General features: G+C 42.0%; 1 protein-coding gene across 1 annotated transcript in view; it reads left to right on the forward strand.

Annotated features, from left to right (window-relative positions):
- The window catches only part of LOC137424178 (ovochymase-2-like), a gene marked incomplete at its 3' end in the record, with an annotated part of 52495 nt that extends 29961 nt beyond the window's left edge, over positions 1-22534 (forward strand). Inside the window, exons 11-17 of the mRNA XM_078769233.1 lie at positions 3573-3713; positions 6525-6658; positions 6974-7067; positions 9096-9224; positions 11028-11099; positions 14487-14667; positions 22462-22534. Coding sequence (XP_078625359.1) covers positions 3573-3713; positions 6525-6658; positions 6974-7067; positions 9096-9224; positions 11028-11099; positions 14487-14667; positions 22462-22534 — 824 coding nt within the window. The remainder of the gene's footprint in view (positions 1-3572; positions 3714-6524; positions 6659-6973; positions 7068-9095; positions 9225-11027; positions 11100-14486; positions 14668-22461) is intronic.
- Between the last annotated feature and the right edge of the window lie 233 nt (positions 22535-22767).

The raw sequence follows: 22767 nt of genomic DNA on the forward strand, positions 1-22767 counted from the left end.
CCAAAGGATAAGAGTAAGACTCTGGATGGCTCCCAAATACTCCATGAAACTGTACATCAATGAAGCAATATACAAAAGCATTCAATGGTGTTCATACAAGGCATGCAATATTGTTGCATCAGAACATGTAACAGAACAAGCATTACAATCGTTTAATTAGCTATAAAGAGATGTACTGGTGCTAACCACTTTCAGTCCTCTTGTCTTGACAAAAAGCGCTTGTATGCAGAACAGGGCTTAGCGTTCAGAACAGGCCTCTCCAAGCTGATGTCCTCTTGGTTTGATCTGAACCTCGCAATGCTGGATAAGCATGATGTGAACTTTGCAAGGTGCTGTAAGTTTGCAGGGTGCCATAATCTTTGCTTTGATCCAGTCCCAACAAGAAAGGGTCTGCAACGAACAACCAAAAATCTCGGCCCAGAGCATCCACCCAACTTTCTCCACCCAGACCCTCCATTCAGGTTGTTTAAACTCTAAGGCCTGTGGATAAATGGCTAATGACTATTCACTCATCTACAAATGCCCTGACTGGCATTACGACCTTTTTGATCATCACTTGAATAATTTTCATCCAATTTTCATGATGTTGACTTTTATTGATGGATAGTAGATGTGGACACACTTTCTTAATTTACAGTCGATCCCTAAATGTTGAAGATTAAGATCATATTGCAGTCCAAAAATAATATTGTCATCATTGGATCGTGGGTGCTGGGGGAGGCTTACCCTTGGTGATGGCAGGTGTCTAGTTTTGGTTCTGCCTCTTCAAACCTAATTACTATTTTTAGGTTATTTAAATGCTCCATCGGATTTTTCAATCACAAACTCAGCTGTATTTTCATTACTGGAGGATAATCCAGATTCACTTGAATGTAATTCTCCTGTGCTTTTTTTGTTTTTGCATGACTGAAGATGTCTATTATTGTTTCAAGTCCTTTGAGCAAGCATCAAAATGTTTTTCTTGCTCTACTGGTTGGATTTGTTTAAATGTATTGAATCTGTGCATGTTGTGTGATTGTTTGTTGTAATATTTGTATTCCTTTATTACAAGCGTCACAATGAGTTATATTCACCATATTTTTATCGTGGAAAAAATTTTTTAGGATGTATTTGTCGATAATGTTGCAGTTAGAATAAAAATTTATTGATGAAATATTGTGGCTATTTAATTACCATTCTGCTTAAAATAAGTTCTCAACTAATAAATGTACCTTTATGAATCCCCCTGATTGGAATATCCAGGTTTTTAACTTTCTTTACATTGTTCGGTTGCTGTTGCCTCTTTTTCTGCTTTTGTTATAAGTGTTTTGATTTGGATTTCAAACTTTATTTTCCAAGTAATCTTGGTTTGAGAGTAATAATTTGGACTAACTCGAAGTGTGATGATATTACTCATTCTTCTACACCTTCACTTTTTATAAGCTTGTTTCTCAACCTCTGAGTATCCTGTGATTGATGCTTTTTAACATCTTCCTTTATTTTATTAAGAAGCATTGCAAGTGGTGGTGTTTATGAAATAGTTGTATTTTCATTGCAGAATGCTATTTATATAGTAATTTTATTTAAATTGATCATTTTGTTCAATCTCTTGGAAGGAAGCTGTTGAGGGTTTAAGATGTTTTATTTTCTTTTTTGTGTTGCTGTATTTGTGCATAAACTGTAGTACCAGCTCATTCCATGAAAAATATGGGTACAAGAGGGACACTTTTTTTTGTTGTTGATCTCTTGAAAGGATCCACCGGTTCACTCGGTTCAAGGCCCAGCCATCGAGATCATGTGCATGTGCAAAACCCCAGTGCATGGGGAGGAGCAATCACAAACCACAAGAACAACAACAATAATAAGTCAGACGACCATGGTTCACGAGCGAGCGGTATTCAATGACAAAGGACGGACTATAACCGAAGCAGGCCCAAACTGGGGGGGTCGGGGGCCCACATGACAGGTGTCGGTTCCCGACATGCAGTGTACATGCCTATTTACAAAGGGCCCCAATGCGCTGCGTGCGCAGGCCTTTAAGAGCCAGCTGTACGTAATTGTGTGTGGTGCTGGCCCGGAAATGTTAAAACGAAGGTTTCTGACCTTGAAATGGGAGAGAAAATAATGTATAATCAGTTATGAGGTTAGCTACACAATACCGAAAATTCGGTTCGATTCCGACAACTTTGAAAATTTGACCTTTGTGATCTTCAAAGGTCAAAGGTGTAAGATTCTGAAATTTGTTGGAAAACTTGTATTTCATGATGTATGTGATAATATAAGATCATGTACGACATTTCACCCTAACAGGAAGCAAACTATGTAATAAAACCATCAAAAATCGACTTTTCTAAATTTCGTGACCTTGTGACCTTGACCTTGGGGCGAAAATGAAAAATCGATCTTCGTGGGGCTAGACACGTGACATTGGCCTCACCAAATACCGAAACCCCTGTCAGATTCCACCAAACCCCTCAAAGAATATGTAGCCTGAACTCGATTACCCCCTAATAAGACATCTTTTTCGGGCGTGGCTCCGCCCACAATGGGTGCAATTCACCCACTCTAGGCAGGACACAACTAGATCATATCAACCTCCCACCCAAGTTTCATCAAGATCGGATGATATCATCGGGTAGTTATGCTGCGGACAGACAGGCACAGACACACACCCATGACGAATATAGTGGTCACTGTTTGATAACTTGTGAACCATTAATAATAATAATGGAGGTGTAGTAATGATGGTTAAATAAACATTTCATAGGAGGTGCAAAGTTCGTTGATCGGCATTGCACAACATGCTCTGACCCTCTCCGGGAAGAGTTCCAGGTGGGGCATTTGACGAGTGCATTGCTCTGGAATCCTCAAATCTTTGTTAAAATTTTTGTTTTAAAATATATAGAGAAATATATAATAGCAAAAAATGTGTCCCAGAACAAACATGTTGATTTCAATTACAGACGGATGTATTTTCATTGGTGTCTAAATGTAATACTAATCATGAGAATACTTTTTCTCTTCTTTATTGACGTGGTTCAAATAGTTATTCCCCCATTTAATGTTGAAGTCAATGGGTGGGATGGAAATGGGAACATCCCAGAACCACCATTGTTTTCCTCTACTATAATGAACCATGTTTTACCATATTTAAATTACATGGTGTTTGACATGCTTTTGATGAACTTGTTGTGAACAGGTTACGTGAACCGTCTTTGACTTTGCTTTCAGGCTTGCACCTTAATGCACCTCACCATCAATATTTGACAAGAAACCTGCTTTTAACACGTCGATCATCATTAGCACTTGCAATTGGTGTAAAGCAGCACATACTTCCCATACTCAAATTTTATGAGCATTCCAGGTCCCTATAAAAAATATCGTGCTGTGAAATTTTCCATTTGACTCGTGGTTTTATTTTTATTGAGCAGATTTGATTGCATGCTATACCTGTATTGAGTTTGCACAAAAATAATTTTGTTCTACGGATGTAGATCATTCCTAATGTTTATTTGTCAGTTTTGATTCATGATTGCATGCATCTGCCCTATATTTAAATAAAAGGTCAAAATGACGAGGTCTTTCCTTTGCAGGAAAGCTGTGTGGCTCCTCACTGCCAGCCCCAGAGATAGTTCACTCGCATCGCGCCGTTGTAAAGTTTGTGAGCGATCAGGGTGTTAGACGCTCTGGATTTTCCCTGCACTTCTCAGCTGTGGCATCTGAAGGGCTGCCAGGTATGTCTTTAAATATAAATCGAGCATCTGGTGTATTTATTTTGAATACCCTTTTTTTCCAGTGGCGAAAATGTTTAAGTTGTAAATATAAAATACAGAACCAAAGTGTGAACCGAGAGAGCAAGAATGATTGCAGTGATATTCAGGCCTTTATTTGATTGTTGTGATGTTTAGGCCCTTGACCCAGATTCTAGTGGATTATTTGCATTCCCCAAAACTAATGGACAGTTCAGTCGAGATCTCTTGTACGTAATGGCCATACATGGAAGGTATGCACCATTTTCCAGGGATGACCCCAAACCACTTCGTCCTAGGATCTTTGTTATACTTTCAGCCCCCAACCCCAATAAAAATGCAAACCAGATGTAGTTTTCTTTGGGGATGGGTTGCATTCAAATGTTGATTAAATTTTCCAATGTTTGTACTTTTACCAATCGTCAGATGAGAGATTTAACTTTCAATATCATGTGATGTAGTGATACCTGTTGGTTGGTATCTCTATTTGTGGGTTTTCTTAGAAGGTGTGAGAAGTTCTCCTAGAACTCAAAATCTCCACCTCCCTTTTTGGTAAAGGATAATATTCATGAACCATATTGTGAAACTTCGTTTTCATAGCCTCGTTCCAAGGGCTCTTTTCAGAAACTTCACTGAACCTCTGACAGCCTCCACATGTAGCTCGTTTCTAGCGATATTCCTGGGAATGATTTATGGGTGCTCGGTAAGGCTTTTCCTGATCATCGTTGTTGCTCCGACTATCACTGGTACAATTTCAGCTTTCTTCAATTTACAAATCCTTTTGACTTTATTTTTCAGCTCCTGGCATTTGAGCATTTTCGTGGTTTCTGAAGCATTTGGTCGAAAGTCATTGGGAACCTAAACTTCACTCAACAATGCCGTCTTTTTTCCTTTTTTTATGTTTGAGCGCTATGTCTGGTCACAATGCTTAGTTTGCAATGTCCATATGTGATGGGGTCATCTTGACATGCCTGAGCACTATATGCTCATTTTAAAGGATTGGTTTTGGTTTGTTTCCATGATTGTCCTGGAACTGAAATGTTGAAATGTTTAACAGATGTGCCAGTGGATTACTCGACAGACACTGTCATGTCTTTCTGTGTACAACTGTTCTGCAATGAGTTTTTTTTTTACATCCCGAAAGGAGGTGACTGGTACTTTGTTTCTCACCCACAAAACCTGCATTTGGCCGATTTGCTCAAACCCGCCATTTTCTTAAAGCCATTAGTGTAGTGTCCATGGTCTTGGGCATTTATGATTACTCCATTCTCCATCTCAATTAATTTTTCCTCTTCTTAGTGTTATGGATTCATCACTTCCGCCTTTGTTGTTATTATATACTTGTCGGATTGTTAGTTTCAGGTAATATTGTTGTTAAGATTTCTGTGAGAAATGGAGATGACTTTAGTAAAAGGGAAAAAGAAGTGTTTGTGGAGGAAAAAGAAAAAACGCGGCAAAGACCCTGAAGGAGGAGGAGAAGACTGCCAGGAGAGTGATACAGCCGTGAATCGCGTGGAGGCGGTGAGCGGACTTTTTTGATATTGGTCGCGAATGAGTTGAGGCTTCCCGGGAAAGGAATTGTCCACGACATCGTCATATATTGCAAGTGAAATTAAAGCTGCTTCTCAGGTTTTATCACCAAGTGGGAGGTATTATCGGAGAGAAATCAAGAGCTTCTATTACAGGCATATATGCCATTTTGTCCTCGAAGAAGAGGCTGGCTGCTTGGTGCATCATGTTTTGTCGTTGGCATTTCCATATCGACCTCATCGTGTTGATTGCCGTTGGTTTACATATCTGCTCAATTCCCATATCGACCTTTCACCTCGTACCTCCTCGTTCACCATCGTGCCGATACCTGCATGTTCTCGTCGTTCTACATGGCTTCAACCAGCGTGGATATCCGTGCACGGACTTTGGGGGAATGTTACATTCCACTCACGTTTGTCATATCGTGAGTTCATTGCTTTGAGTGCATGGGGTAAATGCATGGGGTAAAGGCTGTAACCAAGCTTACCTTGCCAGAGCTTTGGGAAGCAGTGCTGGATAGGGATGTTTGGAGAAATGCCTGAGCTGTTCACCAGCATCTTCAATTAAAACCAATGTTCATCACCACCAATGTTCAATTAAAACACCTGTTCACAACCATATCTTATCTTCCCCCATCCAAAACCTTGATCTTTTCTACCCCCGCTAATTTCACCCCAGATCCACTTTTTTGAAATACCAACTTCTTTCCTGGAAGACCTTGTAGTTTGTTCTACAATCCTTGTTTTATACTTCTCCCACCCCCCCCCTCCCACGCCTCCTCCCCCCCAAGCCCCCTCCCTCCCACAGATCTCCCGATGTCCCTGCTCTCAAATGTTGTGTTTGTGCTTCCACATCTCTCCCCATCTTGTCTACCGCTACCCTTATTGTGTGTGTGTGTGTGTGTGTGTGTGTGTGTGTGTGTGTGTGTGTGTGTGTGTGTGTGTGTGTGTGTGTGTGTGTGTGTGTGTGTGTGTGTGTGTGTGTGTGTGTGTGTGTGTGTGTGTGTGTGTGTGTGTGTGTGTGTTATAAATGTTAGCTCTTTGACGAGCCTCGAGCCTGAATACAAAAAGAAAATAAATAAAAAATAGAAATCTGATCATGAAGGTCACCAGAAGTTGGCCAGGACTTGACAGGGCTAGATAACTCAAAAATTGAAAATGATCTGTTTGCATCATGTACTTTGTTCTACAAATCTTTTGTCATTGTTAAGCTTTGTGTATTGTTTGACTCTAACATGGCATGGATTTCCATCCTGCTCACCCACAGCTTCCTCTGGCTGTGGCAGTGTGGCTGAAGTAGAACGTGAGAGTGACATAGAGAGTGCCCTGTATCCCCATCACTACCCAAATGATGCCAACTGCCGCTGGTTGATTCGGTCGTCTCCCAGTTTGGCTGTTAAGGTAGAAGAAAGGGTAGATAACCCTGATAACCTAATGATCTTCTTACTGTTTTCTCGCCTCTTCTCAAAACTGTTGGTGTTTGTATTGAAGTCAATCTTGCTCCATTATACCTAGAAAGTATTGGTTGGTTCTGGTTGCCTTCGCAGGAAAATTTCTTCGGCTCTAAAATTATGTCCAGCCATTTCAAGAATTTTTTTTAAATTAAATGCTTTTTGTTTGGTGAAAAGGTAAACAATGGCCATTTCACCATGCCTTTCCCAGATTGCGTGTACATGACAAATTCTAGGAATTTAATCATTCTTTATCCTTGTGCAGCTACGTTTTGAAGATTTTGAAGTGGAAATGAGTCCCAACTGCTCGTATGACTCTCTGTCTGTTTATGCAGATGCTCACCGGCAGCAACTGCTTGGTGAGACATGCACTAATACATTTCCCATGAGTGAGCAATCATATTTTCCTAAGTATAAAGAGGTAGGAGTCTGTGTGAAGGGGGGTTGTTTTCTGTCGGGTGGTGACTGATGGGAACAGCTCAACTACTCTTGAAGTTGCCATTCTTGATTGGACAAATTTAAACTTCATTAAATGAGCATAATTTTTGTTTTATGCATCCACAGCCGAGGCATTGTTTTTGGATTGTCCATCAAGCTGTGCATTTAGCTGGTTTCGGTAAGCATGAAACTTGTGAACCGCTGAAGGGATTTTGACCAAACTTGGTAATTAAGTATTGTCAAATCAGCAGCTGATGAAAACCAGCCTTTACGGATAGCCGAACGGTTAACTCTGAGGCAGCAGTTCAAAACTTGGCGGTACTTTTTAGCGTGCGGGACTGGAAGGAACTGAGGACTTACCTGTAAGATGGCACACTGGGTTAATCCGAACCGCACAATAAAAATGAACACCACAAATGAAATGCAACAATAAAGGATTTAATGAAAATAAATGCAAGAGATGAAAATGAAAGCCGAGGTGTAAAACTATAATTCCTAATTGAGACGTCTCCATTCAGACACAACGACACGACAGGTGAAAAGATAAAATAAAATAAAATCCGTTTTCAATGCACCAGCACACAGCTTTGGCTTCAACGAGGACATGTAGGAGCTGGGTGGTCGGCGAACCTTGAAGCCTCCGCACGATAAGAGCACAAGATGGCACGGAGTCACGCTTCTCGATGTCCAAACGTGAGATACTTTTTGACGACGCCCTCCGTGTCACTCTGCTGTCCGGGGAAGCACAACGCAGCTCCCCCAGGGTCTCCAAAGAGCACCACAGATCAACCACACCTCCTTTCGACAGCACAAGGCTCCACAAAGCTCCGAATGTTCCCTTCACAAGCACACACGAGAAACACAACCTCCCACCACGAAGTCAGCACCAAAGAGCGGGATTCTTCTTCCTCCTCTCCACGATCGCCCATGAGCCAGGAACAGCCAAGCCAGGACAAAAGGCGTCTGCCCACCACGAAGCTAAATCGGACCAGCACGGACAAAGGAAAAATGGCGCCTTCCTTCGTGCCAAGAGTCCGAGGGAGCGACAGATTCTTCTCCTTCTGTCAAACCTCCGCTCTGATGTCGCGCCGACCAATCGCCGAGTTCTGCCCAATTGCTCCATGGTCGGCTCAATGAATGATGAAGCTCAGGGCGTGATCTGCCTGCCACGATAGTTTCCACCCCATCACCCCACTCTGGGGGTGCGGCCTTGTTCCTTCGTCGGTTGGTGGGGTGGGGTTTACTTTCCGATCATAATATCTGGGTCTGTCGGTTGTCGTGGTTTAATGAGTGCTCGTTTGCATGGCTGGCTGAGTGAATGTAAAAACATAAGGGAAAAAATCACAGGAGGCAATTACATAGTGGGAATTATCCTTAAGCCCTATCTAACGAACACAAAACCAATCTGTGTGGTGACACACAAACGCTCCTTAAGCTCAGTTTTTTTTTTCCTACTTATGTACATCGAAATGTCTTTCTTCTCCACATGCGGTCCATGCTAATTTATACAATCTTATCTCCATTATGATGTCATCCCTACCCCCACAAAGGTAACAATATGTACTGTCATGAAAAAAAAAATGGTCAAAGTTTTGTATCTACTCGGGAAGGTTCCTCTCTTGACAGCACTTGGTTCAGCACCATGTGTGGATCAGGCTGTCTGAAAATAAATTGTTTACCTTCTCGATGCTTCACCTTGGGTATAAGAAATGATTTGATCAAGAGAAGATGGGTGGTGAATTGGAAGTAATGCTCTTGATTTGCTTTGTGTATTTTTTCCCCTTTTACTGTTCACATTTTCATCCACAAACAGGCCATCATAATTGACTTGTACGTACATAAAAAAAAAATTCTGTGAAATTTTCCAAGATCTTCTGAAAAACGTTTTTCTATCGAGCATTACATGCACACAGAATGGTGTTTAGCAGTTTCAATGTGTTCTGTTTCAGCAAAATTCTGTGGCTCAATGTTGCCAGAGCCTGTCACTAGTCAGAGTGGCGTCATGGCACTTGTGTTCGTCTCTGACAAGGAAAATGCATTCCGTGGTTTTAAGGCACAAGTGGCTTTCATTGAGAAAGGTAAGAATTGTTCTTTGATCAGTTTGGTGTTTCATTGTGAGTCCAGTGTTAATCGACTTTTACAAAATGTAGGCCTGCTGTAAAGTGAACGATTCTGGTTGTGGAGTTTTATTTCACTTTAGTATGCCCTACATTAGATGACTTGTGCTTTGACGAAGCAAGCAGATCCAACAGTCCTTGGATCCTTCCTTTTTACATGCAATATGTAGCAGGTCAAGGAGATTCACGTTTGATTTTTTGGGTCGATTTTTGAAACGTGCACCCATTGGTCAGACATCTGCTTGAACACACCCACATATCTTGACTCCACCCACCATAGCACAAAGATGAAATATGGCCGCCATCTTGGTTTTCTGGTGGGCCTAACACATTAGGCGTGTAGGCCTCAGCTGATTATACATTGCCCGGGTTTGTTGCATCAGGTTTCTAATTGGCTATGTCTGGGTCAAATGTTATTCACGATGAGACTCCAAAAAAAATCTAATATGTCGAATAATGAGGTTTAATCAAGCTTGTCAGAACACACGCTAATGGAGTGTTACATTACGCAATTTACTAATAAAAGAAAAAACGTAAATTTTTCAATTGCCCCATATTGCGGGGTTAAGCAATCCGTGACCCTGTGATGAATCCCCTAGTTTTTATATTACCGTGGGGAGGGTGACACGAATAAGAGGTGTCCAGTTGATCTTTATCCCATTAAATGTTTCCCAATCGGCCCGATACTGCATTGTCGCAGGTTGTAACCACAGTGTGGTCATTCTTGGTGTGTTTTGCAAGGACAATTGGAGAGACTTTGGTCTTTGCTATTTAAGGATTGGGCAAGTTGTCATGGATGTGATTTTGATCTTGAGATGTTTTCATTAACCTGTTCCCCATGCAGTGGGAGATTTTTTTTCTTTCTTTTTTTGTATACAAGATCGAGGCTCGTGTAAAAGAGCTAACATTGATCACAAAAAGACAAACTGACACACAAAACATACAATAAAGGGAGCGGGAGACAGGATGGGTCGAGACAGGGAAGCACACAAGTACAGCAGCAGAGAACAGGGACATCGGGAGATTTATGGGAGGGAGAGGGCTTGGGGGGGAGGAGGCGTGGGAATGGGGGAGGGGGTGGGAGAGGTATAAAACACATGGACACTGCTAGGACTTCCAGAAAAGAAGTTGGTATTTCAAAAACGGTGGATCTGGGTTGAATTAACGGGGGTGGAAAATATCAAATTCAGCATACCCTAATTATGTTAAAAAGTGTGGGGGGTTTCTACAATCAGCTCTGTTTATCTCTCATTCTATAACCTCTAACATTTGAAGTGTTGACATAAATTTTTCAACAAACCTTTATTATGATATTGACAACACAAATTGATAGCTGTTTCAAAATATCAAATGGCAAAGTCAATGAGTAGAAATGGTCCTCATCAGCCTGTCTACCACTGTGCTGCTCAAGAGGCCGGGTTGCTTTTGTTTTTTTAAAATATATATTATTTTTTTAATCGCTTCAGTGTTTATTTATTTACCATTTGAACTTCAGTGTGTCTACCGAAGCTACAACATTTTAACTATTTGAACTTTTAACATGAAAATTTCAACAAACTTTTATTGTGAGAATATTGAGAACACTAAAACATAAAATGAACAGATTTTTTAGCTACTGTTTTCATCAAGTTTAGATAGAGTTCAAAGTGGATATGGACGGGCTTTTAATTTTGAAATGCTTTCTAGTTTTGTATTTTTATGGCTTGGGGTGCTTTTGCTTTCTTTGATTTGGATTTCATCATAACTCTCTTCTTTCCATTTCAGATCCTTTATCACTGCCTGTAGCCATTCCTCGACCTTTTCCAACATATCCAACTCCTTTACCCATCCCTGAAGGTAAGTATTGAATTGGAGGTAAAGCCTTTGTTTTGTACTAGTTCACAAAATTATATTTTTTATTTCTGAAGCTCCAATTTCATCTGCTTATTATGCCTCCGTCCCCGAAGGTGGCCGGAGGCATTATGTTTTTGGATTGTCCGTCTGTACGGGCAAAACCTCGTTTTGCTCAGCAACCACATGTCTGATTGAGACAAAACTTTCATGGCAGGAGTGACACCCATGCAGAATGTTATGACAATTGTGACATCATAGGTCACGTTGTATGGCAGCCATTTTGGATTCAAAGCAAGTAATTAAAAATATATTTCTCAGAAACCACTGAATGGAAAAATTTGAAACTTGGTGCATTGCCAAGAACGCCCAATGGGGGAAAAAAGCATGATAATGATATCGGTGAACTGGTATACAAGCCACAAATGTTTTAATCAAATGCCTTATCCTAAAGATCTGAAATTGCAAGGGCATGATCTCTGACCCATTTGTATTGAAATATTCAATTTGATATCATAGATCACATGGTTGGGCAGCAATTTTGGATGGAAGGAAAATAGTAAATAATTGTCTGAAACTGTTTACCCTATCGATGCGAAATTTTAGAAATGTCATCGAACACCATTGTTGCATATAGTTTGAAAATGATGACGTCGTAGGTCACGTGGTTTGGCAGCTATCTTTGATGGAAAGGTGAACCTCATAAAATCGACAACTTCACAGACCTGATCCCCGCCCCATACACTACCGGTCAAAAGTTTTAGAACACCTCCATTTTTCCAGTTTTTATTGAAATTTACACAGTTTACTGTCCAGTGAATAACCTGAAATGGTATGAAGGTAAGCAGTAAACTGCTCGAGATTAAAAAAAGTTTAGGTTAGCAAAAACAGGAAAATAATGTAAATTGCACAGTTATATTGTAAAAAAAGGCCTTCTTCAGGGAACAAGTAATGGGTTAACAACTTAGCCATTCTGCAGCAATGTAAGTAAATTAAGCCTTGAAAGTTGATGCAAACAATTCCTACAGGTGTCCCAACCTCTGCTGATTACTTGATTACAAACCCCCTCTCTGTATAAAAGCAGTATGGGAATTGACTGTTATTACACCCTCTGAAGCATTATTTGGACAACATTGTACTGCAGGAAGTAGAATATTGGAAACTGGAGGAAACTCTGACAGGAAGAGGTCTGGCAGACCCAAAGCCACAAAAGAATCGGAAGATAAGTTTCTGCGAGTCAACAGCTTGCGTGATAGGCGGCTCACAGGACAACAGCTTCAAGCATAGCTTAACACTGGTCGAAGTAAGCAAGTCTCAGTTTCAACTGTGAAGAGAAGACTGAGCTGCAGGTTTGACAAGTTGAGTGGCAGTAAGAAAGCCATTGCTAAGATGGTAAAATAAGAAAAAGAGGCTTGCCTGGGCCATGAAGCACCGCCAGTGGACTACTGAAGACTGGAAGAAGGTCTTATGGACCGATGAATCAAAATTTGAAAGCTTTGGTTCATCACGCAGGGTTTTTGTATGCCGTCAAGTAGGCGAAAGGATGGTTTTTCAGTGTGTGACACCAACTGTCAAACATGGAGGAGGAAGCGTGATGGTCTGGGGCTCTTTTACTGGATCCAGAGTCGGCGACTTGCACAGAGTGACTGGCACCCTGAACCAAAAGGGCTACCACAGCATTTTGCAGCGCCATGCAATACCCTCTGTTATATGCCTAGTTGGTCAGGGATTCATCCTACAGCAAGATAATGACCCAAAACACACCTCCAGGCTATGTCAAAACTACCTTCGAGGAAAGGAACAAGATGGTAGACTTCAAATCATGGAATGGCCAGCACAGTCTCCAGACTTAAACCCCATCGAGCTGGTTTGGGATGAACTGGACAGAAGGGTGGAAGCAAAGCAACCTACAAGTGAAACACATTTGTGGGAACTTCTGCAACAGTGTTGGGAAGAACTTCCCGAACAATATTTGATTTCCATTGCAGAAAGAATGCCACGAGTGTGTTCGGCGGTTATATCTGCAAAAGGTGGCTACTTTGAGTTAAAAATTTAAATTATATTTTGTTAAACAAAATGATTCTATGATTTCTTTTTATCTCCAATTGTTTATTTGTTCTATGCTTAATTTTAGAGTACATTGAGACATTAAACTGCGTAAATTTCAATAAAAACTGGAAAAAAAATTGAGGTGTTCTAAAGCTTGTGACCGGTAGTGTATATAAGCAGAGTTTTCATTTTTGATGTCATGTCATGTGGTTTGGCAGCCATATTAGCTTGAAAGCCGATATTTAAAAGAAAATCCCTTCTCCGAAAGCGCTTCACCGATCGATGTGAAACCTGCCCTGTGATAAAAATGTGATACTTCAAAAGAGCTGCAGAGATTTAAACCAAACTTTACTTTTAGAACGGTGAACGAGAGCATCTACCCATTGTCACTGGCAGGGACTATGCGGCAGCATATTGGTGACAGTCGCATTGCTCTAGTTTTTAGCCGCGTCGCAGACGCTGCTCATAGAGTGCCCTCTGCTGTTGTTGTTGTTGTTCTTCTTGTTCTTGCAGAGAAGACAAAACCTCAAAGCTCCACCCATTCTGGGAACCATAGCTCCACCCATTCTGGGAGAGCCTTCATATAAACAAATATCCACCATTTTATTAACTCGCATAGCTTTGAGCCTGTTTTGTAGGCCCGTGGTGTCTTCCTCTCTCACACAGTTTTATTTCAAATCAAATTCGATATATCATTTCATTTTTCACAGTCGCTAACATAGTTTTAGACTCGGTTGAAAAAAAACGGGAAGAAAATCCGATGAAAGTTGCCCTTTATAGAACGAAATGAATTCTCAAAGGCCTGTAACTTCAAGTCCATTGAGATTTTTTTTTTTTTAAATCGTGGCATGGTCAGTCATACACCGCCCGAAATAAGAGACGGGAAAATGCCGAGATATATTAAAAATTCGTCCATTTGATGACAATCGTCACGATGAAATATTTAATTTATACGTCGTCACAATAATGTGGAGAGAGGAGCATAGCTTCGTTCACGTGTCGCCACACACGGGAAATTGCCGAGATATATTTTTTTTAAATCGCGGCATGGTCAGTCATACACTGCCTGAAATAACAGATGGGAAAATGCCGAGATATATTAAAAATTCGTCGCCACACACGGGAAATTGCCGAGATATATTTTCACTTTGCACAAAAATAACATCAAGTAATCGAATCAATAGGAATGTCCTGTGCCTATAACATCGACGTTATAGGCACAGCTGCATCTAGGCATTGTGTAACATCAACGCGGCTTTTGTTTTAATTAACTTTTTGTACTTGTTTTTTTGACGTTTTCTCGAGTTTTTGTTGATATTATCTTTACTTCTGGTCTCGCACAAGGCACGTGTGGCATGGCAGCAGTGCCTCCTCAACCCGGGGTTAGCCGTTTGGTTGGTGGCTCTGAGGCACAACCACACTCGTGGCCCTGGCAGGTGAGCCTGCAGTTCCTCGGAGACCACCTTTGTGGAGGGACAGTCATCAGGGCTGACTGGGTGCTCACTGCTGCTCACTGTGTTCACCTGTAAGTGTTCATCAATGGTATTTAACTTGAGAGCTACATTCTTATTCTGAAATATATTGCTGCATCACATGGGATTTGACACTTTGTGCAGCAAAAGATGACTCATTTGCTCTTGAACTGTCCACTTGCCATAGGATTTCTGATATAGTCATACTTTGCTGAATGTTAATTGCATGGGTGTTCTTGCAGTATGCCAGCAGGGGTTGCTACATCTCAGAGCATGTAGTCTTTTCAGTGGTGGAAAATTGGCTGTTACATTTGCATTGTGAAAGCTGTATTGCTTGGCATTTTGGGAAAAGAGTAGGTTGTATTATGTTAACCTGGGAAATTCCCAGCTTTGGGGTTGCATGTATTTAGTCAAATCTGCATTTATTTGGCATGATTATATGCGAATATTGTACATAAAATATTTTCAAGTATGCATGAATTACCTTTTGTAATCCTCAGTCCTACTTTTAACTACAGTTTTACGTTGAGGGAACATCAAAGCATAGCCCAAAGGTCATTGTGCTCTCCTACTGTAATGGTTCAAATGCATCTCACCTTGAGTCTGCCACATCTAAAGTTTTTCATGACCTGACCAGCTAGGCCTAATGTTTTACTTGAATTTGTGAATGCAGGACTTTGGAATGTGTTTCATTGTGCCAGAAATTAACTAACCTACTATTTGTGAAAGACAGTGGGGTCTTTAACATCCACCAACAAATGCTAGTCTCCAGCTTATTGTTCATCCAAGGGGATGGCATACTATGATGCAACCCCTTGACTGTGAAACACCATTCCGAATTGAACTGACAGGGACAGCTCCAAGATGAATCAAATGTGATTATACCTTCACACCATCAGACTCGTAACTGGGCAAAATTATTATACAATGATGTGCAAAACCCTGGGTCTATATCACAGTGAATAATAGTGAATTAAAAGTTTCTACCAATGAGATGCTCCACAATCGATGACTAATGTTTTAAAAAAAATTCTTTTATATATTTTTTACTTTTTACATGTACAAGGTGAATTACAAAGATGTATCCAATTTAAATATATGCTGTTGGACCCCACTATTTGCAGGTGACAAAATGCGAGCCGTTTCTCTATTTGCGGGTTTTAAATTTTCTATTTGCGGCCATGTTCTGCAAAATCGCTTTTATTTAAAAAAAATAATTATTTTCACTATTCACGGCTGTTCCACAAATTCGTGGTTTTTCAGGTCATTGAAACAATGCCGTGGCATACATTCATGGGATTTTCATCACCCTTTGTGGATTATCGTCATTCGTGGAATGTGCCCCGCCATTCGTGGGTTGTGCCCCACCATTCGTGGATTGTGACCCGCCATTCGTGGGTTTTGCCTCACCATTCGTGGGTTTTGCCTTGCCGTTCGCGGATTTTGCCTGCTGTTCGTGGATTTTGCCTCTCCGTTTGCGGATTTTGCCTCTCCGTTTGTGGATTTTTCTCGCCGTTTGTGGATTTTCTCTCGCCATTTGTGGTTTGGTCCTCTATTCGTAGATTTTCGTGGCTCAGGAACCTATCCCCCCTTTTAACATTGAAACAATGCCCCATTCGCGGATTTTCCAAGAATGTACCCCCCGCAAACAGCGGGATCCGAGGGCACAAATATATATATGCTTTTTTAATATTGGTAGGTTGAAAAGTCAAATGGAGTGATTTAGATTGGGTAAGCATTCCAAATGTAGCTAATGTATGTTCCCGTTAAACATAATTTGCAGGTAATCCATGGCACTAACAGAAGAGTGAATCTTCATTGTCTGGAACGATGTGGAGTTGAAATTGGGAAAGAGTGCAGCGTGTGTTCAGAAGATTTCCTTGGCATAATGCACAAACCTCAAAGACTGTCATATAGTTTCAACGTGGAGGGGGATTGTTTCTCTGAAGAACAATATTGTAGGACACTGGATATCCAAGGAATATTCGAACTCCAGTTCCCATAAACAGAATTACTGAAGTGATTGTGTCCTCAAGTGATTGCTCACAAAAATGCGTCACCAAAAATATCAGCTCTATCAAAGCAAGCTTACGGCACTGAATGCAACATGGACACCAGGTTTTGTTCAAAATGCTTTGGGTGCTGGTTTCTCTTGGGAAGCTTGTGTCATCTGAAAGAGCAGAGATAAGTCGCCATTTTGTGTCCCTCGCCCCATCTGTGCTTGTGACTTGACGCATTAGTTTTTATCGGATTATTTTACTTTATTGTATATAGTTATTATTGATTTCATTCTCCGTTTATTTGTTCGGGATTAAACCCGTTTGGTTTTATTCCAAGCTTTATCCCGGTGTGTACCCTGGTTAGAATAGGTACACCGTATCCATGCGTGTCGTAAGAGGCGACAAAGAGGGTTAGCTTCAGGAAGGGCATCCGGCCATAAAAACATTGCGTCAAAAAGAGAACCATGACAATTACAACTACATATGGGCAGGGTACAGCCCGAAGTGGAGATCGGTTTCTGAGGTTTGGGACATGGAATGTAGGGACAATGACAGGGAGATCAGGAGAAGTGGTGGAAGTATTGGTCAGAAGAAGAGTGGACATATGTTGTGTGCAAGAGACGAGATGGAAGGGAAGTGGTGTGAGAATGGTGAAGGGTAGGCAGGGACAGAAATACAAGTTTGTGTGGCAAGGGTGCCCGGAGGGCGTGAATGGTGTTGGTGTCCTGTTTTCTGAGGAGTTTGTAGACAGTGTGGTGAGTGTGACTAGAGTGAGTGATAGGTTGATGGTGAAAATGATGATTGGAAAGCTCTTGGTGAACGTCATCTCAGGATATGCTCCGCAGGTTGGTCGGAGCGATGAAGAGAAGGACAAGTTCTGGTGTGCAATAGAGAAGCTGATGGAAAACGTGAAAGATGAGGAAGTTGTTGTGGTAGGAGGAGACCTAAATGGACATGTGGGAAGGAGTATGGACGATTTTGATGGGGGTTATGGATATGATGTGAGAAATGGAGAAGGTGAAAGGATTTTGGAGTTTGCTGATGGAGCTGATTTGTTGATTTGTAACACTCAGTTCCAGAAATGGGATAATAAGCTTGTTACATACACGTCAGGTGGGTCGACGACAACCGTTGACTACCTGATGGAGCATAGGCGAGATAGGGGGCACCTCCGGGATACAAAGGTGATCCCGGGGGAGGAGGCTGTTTCACAGCACCACTTGGTTGTCTGCGACATAAGGGTCAAAGGTGCGCGGAGAGCTCGGCGGGTGAAGTACCAACCGAGAATGAAGGTGTGGAGGTTGAAACAGGTGACAGTAAGGGAGGCATTAAAAGAGAGGCTGAGTAGGGTAGAGGATGATGTGGTTGAGCTTGAACGTAGTTGGATGTCAATGAAAGATAGTCTGTTGGGAGCCATTGGTGAGGTATGTGGATGGACAAAAGGACCACCGAGGCACTCAGAAACATGGTGGTGGGATGATGAAGTTGGAAAGAGGATTGACGAGAAGAGGAAGAAGTTCAAGGAGTGGCAGAAGGCGAAGGGTACGGGAGCAGAAAAAGCAGAGCATGAAAGTTATAAGGCAGCCAAGAAGGTTGCAAAGAAAGAGGTAGCAAAGGTGCAGGAGGCATGTAGGAAAATGTTTGGAGAACGCTTGGCTTCGGAAGAGGGTCAGAGAGCGGTATTCAGGATTGCAAAGCAGATAGCGAAAGAGAGGTGTGATGTGATGGGGGTGAGTTGCTTGAAGGATGAAGTGGGACAAATCGTTGTGGACCCAGATGGAATTAAAGGAAGATGGAAAAGATATATGGAAATGCTGTTGAATACAGAGAATGAATGGGATGGCAACATAGAGAGTAACCCAGTTTTAGGACCGGCAGAGTAGATAACTGAGAAGGAAGTTGAGGAAGCGATAAAAGCAATGAAGAGTAGAAAAGCGGGAGGGCCGACGGGAGTTGTGGGAGATATGTTGAAGGCAGCAGGAAGTTGGGGTGTGAAGAGAATGACAGAGATCTGTAATCTGGTGGGGAAAGAAGGCCGCATTCCAGTGGATTGGGAACTGAGTACCCTCGTCCCTCTATACAAGTGAAAAGGTGACACTCTGGAGTGTGGCTCGTACCGAGCGATAAAGTTATTGGAGCATGGAATGAAGGTATTGGAAAGGGTGTTGGAGAGGAAGAGGAGGAAGAAGGTGAAGATCGACGAGATGCAGTTTGGATTTATGCCAGGAAGAGGAACGACAGACGCGCTCTTTATTGTGAGGCAGTTGCAGGAGAAGTACATGGAGAAAAAGGAAGGAAAAAGGAAAAAAAGAAAAAAAAAGAAGAGGAAGAAGTTGTTTATTGGGTTTGTTGATCTGGAGAAAGCATTCGATAGGGTTCCACGCGAAGTAGTGACATGGGCATTGTGGAAGTTTAGGAGTGGAGGAATGGTTGATCAGAGTAGTGATGGCAATGTACAAAAGAGCGCGCACAGCTGTAAGGACGAAGGATGGGAACAGTGGTGAGTTTGAGGTGAAGGTGGGAGTGCATCAGGGGTCGGTACTAAGTCCACTACTATTTGTAGCTGTGATGGAGGTGCTGGCTCAGAACGTAAAGGAGGGTTTACCATGTGAGTTGTATACAGATGATCTGGTGTTGATTGTGGAAAGTATGGATGGACTGAAGGAAAAGATGAACAAGTGGAAGGAATGTATGGAGACAAAAGGTCCGAAGGTGAATATAGGAAAGACGAAGGTGATGGCAAGTGGTAAAGCATGTGGTGAGGTGGAAAGAACTGGGAAGTGGCCATGTGCTGTGTGCAGGAAGGGTGTGGGAGTGAACTCCATTCAATGTACAATGTGCGCTGAGTGGGTTCATCAAAGATGTAGTGGTCTGAAAGGGTCATTAACCAGTGTGGCAGCTACATTCAAATGTAAGGTGTGCACAGAGGGAGCTGCAGATGGAGGAAATGTTGAGTTGGATCTTGGAGACGGCGTGAAGCTGGAAGGTGTGAAAACATTTTGCTACCTCGGAGACATGCTGAATGGAGAAGGTGGATCAGACTCGGCAACAGTTGCTCGAGTGAGATGTGCATGGAAGAAGTTTCGGGAACTGAGTGGCGTGCTGATGAGGGGAGTGTCGTTGAAGCTGAAGGGAAAGATGTATGCTGCATGTGTGAGAAGTGTTATGATTTATGGGAGCGAGACATGGATCATGAATGTAGAGCAGCAACGGAGGCTGGAAAGGGTGGAAATGCGAATGGTTCGGTGGATGTGCGGAGTATCGAGAGAGAGGAAGACAAATGATGAATTGCGAAAGATGATGGGAAAGAGCCTGTGATTGATGCTGTGAAGAGGAACAGGTTGAGATGGTTTGGTCATGTGTTGAGGGAGGATGAAAGTGACTGGTTGAGAAGAGTGATGGAAATGAATGTAGAAGGAAGTAGAGGACGGGGAAGACCGAGAAAGACTTGGCTAAAGATGGTGGAAGAAGAAATGTGGGCAAGGGGGTTAACAAGGAGAGATGCAGAAAATAGGGCAATATGGAGAAGATTGTCATGGGGACCGCAAGGCTAACCCCTGCTCTAGCAGGGAACATGGCCTTAAAATGCATGTTGTTGTCAACAAGGTGCATTTCACATTAAATTTGAGTATCTCAAAGCAGTCATGAGTGTTAGTCTGGTTTGCAAGCTTTCCATTACAAAATCCAATTGATGCAGCAGTTAACATCAGAAGATGAGCTTTGACATTATGAATTTTGTGTGCGATCCAGTCGGTCTATGGATGAAGCAGGAATCAACATAGGCGACATACTTTTGAGTGAATAATGGCATGTTTACTTGAATGATATGGCAAACAAACAGAATTGTCAGTTTTGAGACATGGAGAAACAAGCGCACTTTGACTTGTCTCTCCACTGCCCGGTGTGGTCTGTCATTGGATTTATGGTCCATACTTTTTTGAAGATTAAGATACTGGGTGGCTGTCAATGCAGAATGTTATATACAAAGGTTGAACATGTTTTTTCTGGAATTGTGTGAGAAACGTTACTGGTGCTTGGTTTCAACAGGATGGAGCAACTGCACATGCATCCCACTTGTCCATGCAGTGGCTCAATAATCACTTTCCTGGCAGATTGATTTTCCACCAATCTGGATTTCCTTCACCTCCAAGATCTCCTCAACTTGCACCTTTAAATATAGCAAACAATATAAAATATGAGACACTTGGGATCATAGGATTTTGAGTTCTAATCCCTGTCGCTTGCTGAATTAACGTCAGGGGTGTTGACTCAACCTGTCATCATTCCGTTGTTGGCAAATTGAGTACCAGCTTGCTGGGATGAATGTGCCGGTGTGTGCCCCAGTTTAGAATAGGTACACCGTACCCCTGCGTGTGTCGTAAGAGGCAACTAAAGGGTTGGCGTCAGGAAGGGCATTCGGCCATTAAAAAAAACATTGCCTCAAAAATGGAACCATGATAATTGTCATGGGGCCTGCAAGGCTAACCCCTGCTCTAGCAGGGAAAATGGCCTTAAAAAGGGAATTTTAATTTCTTTTCTTAATAAAATACGAGACAGAGATAACGGTTAACATTGCCTAGCAACCAGTTCTGTGTGTAAGCTCAGTTACCTTTGGTCACCTGACCTGGTAATGAAGATGCTTCAAGTGAAAGCATCTTTGTTCCTTTGCAAATGACCCAACGGTCTAATTTGCTCTATGATTTACCAATATGCAATCCCCAAGGCTCGTTCCAATACAATCCGAATATGGTGGTTGCTCATGTGACAAGGTTGAGGTTGGAAGATGTTATGACCAAGTGGTTTATTTAAAATTTATATGGGGTAAGGATGGATGAGACACTATAAATAACAGAACATATCTATCAAGCGGTCAACAGACACAAATAAGGAGAAAAAACGAAACAAAAAAAACAGCATGAACTTGTAAACGAGAATAAAACCAAACCCCGTGAAGGCAAGTGGGAGTGGGGTCTTGTGCAGGCACAAGCTGGTCATTGCTCTCGGACAATTGTGTTTTGTATGTTGGCGTATCGAAGGACGGATGTGCGGAACGGGGCAGGAGAGTGGTGATGAGCAATGATGGGGATGGTGTTCATGGCTCAAGAACTGGCCCTTCATTGATCCACGAAACAGATATCTGATGTTTTCTGTGGTTTTAATTCCACCAAGCGTGCCTGTGCTGATACAGCTTTTAAGCAATTATGGGCCACCTTTCCAACATGCAGGTGATCCCCCTTATTGATTGTCCACTGTAAGCCGGTGTCATATTTTGGGCCATGGGGCGGCCCTTCAAAAGTGTCTGCCCTCTGCAGCTTACTGCACCGTCCTGGCGTTAATGTCCATTAAAGTACTGGGTGCCTCCAGACCTCCATCACAAAAATATTCTGCTGTGGTTTACAATCGCCACCTCCTCGCTGCACATTTTACAATACGACGCATCTGACAGATCCCTGTTAAAAGCGCAAATCAAAGCTACACTCGAGCACACAGACCAAGCTACATTCTTAACACATACTATCCATGGAGCCCCCTCCCCTTGCACAACAAGTGTGTGTGTGTGTGTGTGTGTGTGTGTGTGTGTGTGTGTGTGTGTGTGTGTGTGTGTGTGTGTGTGTGTGTGTGTGTGTGTGTGTGTGTGTGTGTGTGTGTGTGTGTGTGTGTGTGTGTGTGTGTGTGTGTGTGTGTGTGTGTGTGTGTGTGTGTGTAAAAAAAAAAAAAATTTTTGGTTTTTTTCAGTGTGGGTGTAAAAACTGAGTATTGACTGATGTATACGAAAATACGTTTTATCCATTCGAAGTGCAATTTATATTAGCTTATACATTTGCTTATCTTCCATTGCGTTTTTAGGTTGCCTGATGAAACTCTGTGGGAGGTTGTTGCTGGAGATCATGACCGACGCAATTTTGAAGGAACTGAGCAGGTATGGAATATTTGCCGAAAGAACTGTCCCATTGCTTGTTCTGGTTATTTAAGGCTCCCCCTACAGTATAGGTGAAGGCTTGTTGCTTTTCTCACTTGTTTCTACAATTGGTGCCACCAATTTTTAATGGTAACAATTTCTTAGACACCGAGGAGTACTAAACTACAATTTAGGTTTTTTTTTTTGGTTTTTTTTTCTTGTTTTTTTCTTTCTGGCAAATTCCGAGCTGTATC

This window comes from Myxine glutinosa, unplaced genomic scaffold (assembly GCF_964187855.1).
Source record: "Myxine glutinosa unplaced genomic scaffold, kmMyxGlut1.1 SCAFFOLD_1734, whole genome shotgun sequence".
In the NCBI taxonomy this organism is placed as follows: Eukaryota; Metazoa; Chordata; class Myxini; order Myxiniformes; family Myxinidae; genus Myxine; species Myxine glutinosa.